This window comes from Chionomys nivalis, chromosome 21 (assembly GCF_950005125.1).
Source record: "Chionomys nivalis chromosome 21, mChiNiv1.1, whole genome shotgun sequence".
Taxonomy (NCBI): domain Eukaryota; kingdom Metazoa; phylum Chordata; class Mammalia; order Rodentia; family Cricetidae; genus Chionomys; species Chionomys nivalis.
Window position 1 is genome coordinate 56536942 of NC_080106.1, and position 7542 is coordinate 56544483.

General features: G+C 39.3%; 1 protein-coding gene across 1 annotated transcript; it reads left to right on the plus strand.

Annotated features, from left to right (window-relative positions):
• Positions 1 to 6288: 6288 nt before the first annotated feature.
• On the plus strand, positions 6289 to 7242 carry LOC130864042 (olfactory receptor 5V1-like). The gene is given in 1 exon segment (XM_057754417.1): positions 6289 to 7242. A coding segment is annotated over 1 exon segment (954 nt).
• Positions 7243 to 7542: the final 300 nt, after the last annotated feature.

The following is a 7542-nucleotide window of genomic DNA, read 5'->3' on the forward strand; positions in this document are numbered from 1 at the left end:
CACAAGTTGCTTTTGTCATGGTGTTTCATCATGGCATTAGAAACCCTAACTAAAACAGAGGATAAGAAAGACCTGTCCTCCCACCACAGGCTCTTTAAGCCAACTTGTGACCTTTATATAAATGCATGCAGAGTTGACTGCTACAATTGTAGAAGTGTAGCACAGAAGAATGGCAAATAGAACAGGAATGAGAGCTCAGGGTCTACCAATCATACGAGAACTTGAAACTGAGCAGTACCACAAGGATGTAAATGTGAACATATCCTCTAAGGATGGTCACATCAAAGAAGAAAAAGCTGCTTTTCTTATTGTTGGCTCCCATGGCCAGCAAGGTTAATCTCTGAGCATAGAAGAATATTGAAAAGGCCTGTGTGGGGAATCAGGAAGCTCCAGGTCTTTGCACTCGAGTAGTGCAAGCAGAACACTTCTCATTTTTATTATTAAGCAAACAAAACATGATGTGGTTATTTACAGTTACCTTAAGCAAATACAAGTACAGTGAGGGATCTTTGACCATGTGAACAGAGCCAAGGATATCCCTACCAGGCCTTTGCTTTCCCACAAAGATAACATGGACATACCAGGGCAAAGGCACTCACTTATCATAGTTTATGCAATTATTTCTAGAAGGTCACTTGGTGGGAAGAGCATTCTGCATTCTATCTGCACCATCCATAGTTCACAGGAAGTTCACAGCTTTATTACATAGACTCCCACATGTTATTATGAAATTCTTCAAAGTTTAATTGACAAGCACAAAAGCCCACCAGCTGTATGGGTTGTATCAATGAACAGTCCCTGATCTAGCCCTGTGATACATTTTTTCACATCAAATTTATTTTATTTAAAATTTATTTTAGTTTTATTTAAAAATCCTCAGCATTATATAAAAATTATTGTGTATTTCATTTGTAAATCATTTCCAGCAATGGAGTTTCAAATTGTGTAAAGATTTCTCTAATAGAATTTGCACTCAGAGAATGCTAAAATTTCTTCAGAGTGGCCACTGGGGAAGAGAAAAAGGGAAGTGTGGGAAGGGGATAAAGTGCTCACTGCCAGCCTGGTTTTCTCACTTCTCAAATTATACTGACAAGAGACAGGCACTGTGCACAGTCAAGATACCCATTTCAGGAAGAGAAGTCAGGAGTTCTTGAAGTCACAGCAGGGAAGAGTGAAACTGGAAGAAATTCTGTGCAGTGCAGTTCCACATAAGGCAACTGTCTCATCCTGTGGAAGAAAACAGGCTGTGGGCTTTCCTGTGTCCTATGAACTGGCCTGCAGAGACTGAGGCTGCCCTTGACACTCTAAGACTCTCTAGGGATATTACTCTGCACCTCTTTTTTTTTTATTTATTTATTTAATTATTAAAGATTTCTGCCTCTTTCCCGCCACCACCTCCCATTTCTCCCCCTCCCCCAATCAAGTCTTCCTCCCTCCTCATCCCAAAGAGCAATCAGGTTTCCCTGCCCTGTGGGAGGTCCAAGGACCACCCACCTCCATCCAGGTCTATTAAGGTGAGCATCCAAACTACCTAGGCTCCCACAAAGCCATTATGTGCAATAGGATCAATAACCCATTGCCATTGTTCTTCAGTTCTCAGTAGTCCTCATTGTCCGCTATGTTCAGCAAGTTCGGTTTTGTCCCATGCGTTTTCAGACCCAGGCCAGCTGGCCTTGGTGAGTTCCCGATAGAACATCCCCATTGCCTCAGTGTGTGGGTGCACCCCTCGTGGTCCTGAGTTCCTTGCTCATGCTCTCTCTCCTTCTGCTCCTCCTTTGGATCGTGAGACTTCAGTCCAGTGCTCCAATGTTGGTCTCTGTCTCTGTCTTCTTTCATCGCCTGATGAAGGTTAATATTCAGGAGGATGCTTATATGTTTTTCTTTGGGTTCACCTTCTTATTTAGCTTCTCTAGGATCACGAATTATAGTCTCAATGTCCTTTATTTATGGCTAGAAACCAAATATGAGTGAGTACATCCCATGTTCCTCTTTTTGGGTCTGGCTTAACTCACTCAGGATAGTGTTTTCAATTTCGGTCCATTTGTATGCAATGTTTGTAATAGCCAGAACCTGGAAACAACCTAGATGCCCTTCAATGGAAGAATGGATGAAGAAAGTATGGAATATATACATATTAGAGTACTACTCAGCAGTAAAAAAACACTGACTACTCTGCACCTCTTAAAAGCAGTTCCACACCAGCTCTTGGCATCTGCAAGCTGATTCCTGCTGAATACTTTTGATCACAGCTGAGTGAGTAGTTTATATTTGCTTAGCTATAACTCCATTACTCCCAGAGAGAGACTTTTTGGCCTTGATCTTTTGATGAAAGACTGAGTGCTGGGAGAGGAAAGTGTAAGCACCAGAGGGCTGCCAAGGTGAAGAGTCCAAACATTCTGTCCCAGGATGTGAGGACCTGGAGTGGGTTGAGTGCACAAACTAGAGAGATTCTTTAATGTTGGTTAATCTCTATGTTATGGGTCCTTGCTGGCCTGCTGATTCCTTATCCAGTAAAGAACACTAAAGTGCTGATTGGATTGCACAGAAGAGTTAGGAAGACACTTTGGGTGTCTCACAAAAATCATCTGATACTGTTGCATCCGTCTCTTCTTTATTATCAAGCTCGTGTATGACAATTTTACATGCTTTTCATGTGCTTTCAGTTACAAGTTGTGGATAATCCATGCTACCCCTAGTGCTCTGCAGAAGGTATAGTTTAGGTGGTCTGTGCTGTAGAAAGATTCTCCATTTCTAAGGTTGTTTTCTTGAGTGCACTGTATAAAGAGAGGCACTAAATCCTTTAGAATGAAAATTAACAGACAGGCACTTTTCCCCATGAATATTTTGAGAAACTTTCCCCGTGGGTGTTTAGAACCATTCTTAGTCCCTACTTCATTTGGGACCACTTACAGGATTTTGTTCTATTTGAAAATGGAAAGATTGCTTTTCTTGTTTTAGTGTGAATTTATTAACTGTGCAACCTTAGCATTTCTTTATAATAATAAATTTCCTAACTCTGATTTCTATAAATAGTGATATGCTTGTTCGGGATTTTCCCTAAGTGCTTCAGCATTCTGACCATGTAAAAGAGAAGTGAATTTCCTCCTTACTCCCCTCTCCATCCCTCTTTTCTTTCCTTGCTTCTTTCCTTCCTCCTCCCTCCTTCTCTTCCTTGTTTCCTTTCTTTCCTTTTGGAAAATTTACCAGGATATGACATTCCAACAGGTTTGGGCTATTGTTAAATGTTTTATCACATATGTTCATTATTCTATTAGGAAATACATAAGACAGGGTATCTATTCTGAAAAGATTTATGAGCAGGATAGGTGATAAAAGTCATAAAAATAAACAAATTATATTTAAGTTTTGTTTGTGATAATGAAACAAAGGACCCTACAGTTTCCAGGATGGAAGAAACATTTTTTGTAACTGAAGAGAAAGTGGCATTTAAACTGAGGTTTGAACAAATAAAGGCTGGCAGACTGAAAGAGGGTCAGAATAAACATACAGGTTGAGTGTCTATAAATGCTAAACTTTTGAAGCCTGCTCTGGGAAAAAAAAAAGTATTGTTGTTTCAAGGCAAGAACCCTAGAAACAAACATTCATGGTTTCAGTTCTTCTATCCAACTATTTTACCACCTGAGAGCCTACTGATGAGCTGGAACAAAGGAGGAGAGGAGAGGAGATCTCAGGGTACAGGAGACTTGGGTGCGATCCTAGGTGTCAAACATGTGCCTCAGCGCCTTGCTTGGAGAAAGCAGTCTGTTCTTGAGTTTGAGGCAGACATGGAAGTGGGAGATGGAGCTGTGACAGCTGCTTGCTGTCACTCACCTGTAGGTAGATTGCTGATGTCATGTCATAAGGCCTGTCCGTGAAGGGACAGTTGGTCGAGTGGGATAACTGGGGCTTTTCCTGTATTTACAAACAGCTTCCTTGCACCAGGATTTATCCTTCAACTTGGACTCAGTGCTTCCCTGGATTTCTTCTATTAGTTTTTTTCCTTGTCATTCCTTTTGTTTAGTTAATCAGTGTGGCAAATTAATTGAGTCTCCAAAAAATGTTCATCTCCATGTTCCTTATCTTTCCTTAGCTTCTCCATTGGCATGCCTGTTTATCTCTCCAGTACATACACGTCTTCTGAATTTCAAGAAGATTTCTCTTAAATCTTTTCTTGGCTATCTCAATGATGCCTCCAGTTTAACATGGCCATAACTGAAGCATGAACTACCACTGCTCTAGACTGCTTCCTGCTGTCTTTGTTTCCGTGAGAAATTCCACTGACCGTTTGTTAGACCAGGAGCATGGTACACTCACTATGGCTTCAAACGGACTGAAATGAACCTCTCAATATTACTATTTCTATCAGTATCATTTTAAGAAAATAATTTAATCCCCATCATTTATTCATTTTTTCTTTTAACTTGGCATAACCATTTTATATTTACTTTTTTGTTTGTAAGTTTTTGTGTGTGTGTTTGTCAGAACAAGATGCCATAAGACTCCTCACGTGGCTCTTTTTAAAAGTACTTAAATAGGTCAGTTATTATCCTAAACCTGTTTTTCTTCCTTATTTGAATTTTAAAGATTGCATCCCCTGATGTAACACGTTCTGTCATTTCTTTCCGTTCCAGCTCTCTAGTGTGAAGTTTTGTGACCCTTCTCATGGACTCACTATTGGCTTCTGTTCCCTTCACTTCATTCTCTGCACACTTACCTTTCTCAGAATACAGTTATCTCATTCCTTGAATATTCTCCTATTGCTCACAGATCCATCTTTCACAGAGATGTCTTTTTCCATTGCTCCCTGAAGTACAGCATCTTTGCCTCCACCACAGACTCATGCTTTCCCTATAACTGGAGTCTTCGTATATGTCCATCTGTGTGAAGAGATTTCTGATTTATTCAATTCCTATTTATTCATAAGACTCAAATGAATTCGTTTTTCTGGAAGCTTTTTCTCCAAACCAGGCCATCTCCTCTACTGTTTTCCTTTAAAGCAATGATTATAATCATTAGGTATTATGAAATTATTTTATACAAGATAAGTTTTAATATATCATTCTAGAGCATGATGAAATGCTGTCTTATTTGTCATCTTTAGTAAACATGCACATATGTGGCAGACAGAAAGTTATTAATACAAGTTTGCTAAATAAAATGAACAGAAAACATGAACCTAGAGACTTGGCTTAATTCTTCTGTAGAAGTACAAAACCATTTTAAAATAGTTGAAAGCAGAGGCAGTGATAAGGAATGGAATAATATATGTATCAGAAAATAGAATTTGGGTATTTTTCTGTTGCAGAATGAATTCATTTATTCTGGAGATAAGAGATATCATAGTATGAAAATGCAAATCTTTATTTAGTTAATTGCTTGTTTGTTTATTTAGTGTGTGTGTGTGTGTGTGTGTATGTAAGTCAGAGGACAACTTGAGGGAGTTTGCCCTTTCTTTTTACCACATGGATTCTGAAGACTGAACTCAAGTCCTCAGCTTTCTCTGTAAGCTCCTTCACTTGCTGAGCAATCTCTCTGGCCCAGTGGTTTCTTTGTAAAACCACTTTCTTTTGGATGACTATAGCTGTTTGCTGTACCTAATATCATACTGGCATTCTTGATTTATGTCAAAGTCAAGATTAATGCATTTATATGGAATAATATTAACTGATTCTTTACCATAAATGTCATTGCATATACATATCACACTTGAAAACGATTTAATCATTTGTTGTGGATATCTGTACTGGTTCCATTTGTAGTTATTGTGGTAAGTACAGAAACAAACATGGACGTGCAAGTGTCTATGTGGTATATTGACAAGTTTTTTTTGCAAACACATTAATTTTAATGAGAAAAAGGAAGACACATATTGTATGTTCTTACCTTAAGATGGAAAGGAGGAATAGAGATGGCTATACAGTAGGATCTGAAGGCCAGGCATTCTATAAACTATACCATGCAGCATATTTTTATATCATCAAGAAAATGTAGAAGAGCTTGACATAGCCATTATCAAGAGAGCACCCTTAGAAGACAGAGAGTCCTGCTGTGATTTCTTTTTAGCTACTGTGTAGTTCACAGGGATCTGCTTCTTGGGTGAAATATTGGGAGTATGTACATATGTCTTGAGTGGTAGGTATGGATTGTGCCATGCAAAGAAATGTTCCACTTGTGGTTTGGTATCCAGTTGGTAGTGACATTATTGGTAACAACACTTGTTTTCTTGGCTTGCAGACTATTATCTATGCATCTGTTTGTTAAATTCACAAAGAGAAAACAGATGACATCATGGAAGGAAAGAATCAAACAGCTCCATCTGAATTCATCATCTTGGGGTTCTCCAACCTGAATAAATTGCAGTTTTTACTCTTCACCATCTTCTTTTTGACTTACATATGCACTTTAGGAGGGAATATTTTTATCATCTTGGTGACCATGGCTGATTCCCACCTACATACACCCATGTATTATTTTCTGCGAAACCTTGCCTTTATTGACATCTGCTACACCACTACTAATGTCCTCCAGATGATGGTGCATCTTTTGTCAGAGAAGAAAACAATTTCCTATGGAGGCTGTGTGGTCCAACTCTTTGCCTTCATTTTCTTTGTAGGCTCAGAGTGTCTCCTCCTGGCAGCAATGGCATATGACCAATACATTGCTATTTGCAAGCCCTTAAGGTATTCATTTATCATGGACAAGGCTCTGTGCAGCTGACTAGCAGCCTCATGCTGGACAGGTAGATTTCTTAACTCAGTGGTGCACACAGTTCTGACCTTCTACTTGCCCTTCTGTGGTGACAATCAGATCAATTATTTCTTCTGTGACATACCTCCTTTGCTGATCTTGTCTTGTGGGGATACTTCCATCAATGAACTGGCTTTGCTATCCATTGGGATCTTCATAGGTTGGACTCCTTTCCTCTGCATCATCCTTTCCTACCTTTCCATCATCTCCAACATCCTGAGGATCCAGTCCTCTGAGGGGAGGCACAAAGCCTTTTCTACCTGTGCCTCTCACCTGTTCATTGTTCTTCTCTATTATGGCAGTGCCATCTTCACATATGTGTGGCCCATCTCATCTTACTCACTAGAGAAAGACAGATTGATCTCAGTGCTGTATAGTGTTGTCACCCCCATACTGAACCCTGTAATTTTTACATTGAGAAATAAGGATATCAAAGAGGCTGTGAAGACCATAGGGATAAAATAGCAGCCACCTGTCTTCTCTTCTGATATGTAACCTCTCTTACCTATAGTCAATTATCTTATATTAGAAAGTTAACTTTTACACCACTCAGCTGTTGCTAGTTATGGTTCACTTAAAATCTACCTGATTGTGAGGACTGGAGAGATGACTCAGAAGTTAAGAGCACTGACTGTTCTTCCAAAGGTCCTCAGTTCCATTTCGGGCAACCACATGGTGACTCACAACTATCTGTAATGAGATCTGCTGTCCTCTTCTGGCCTGCAGGCAGACATGCAGACAGAACACTGTATACATAATAATAAATAAATCTTTTAAAAATATTTGATTATGATA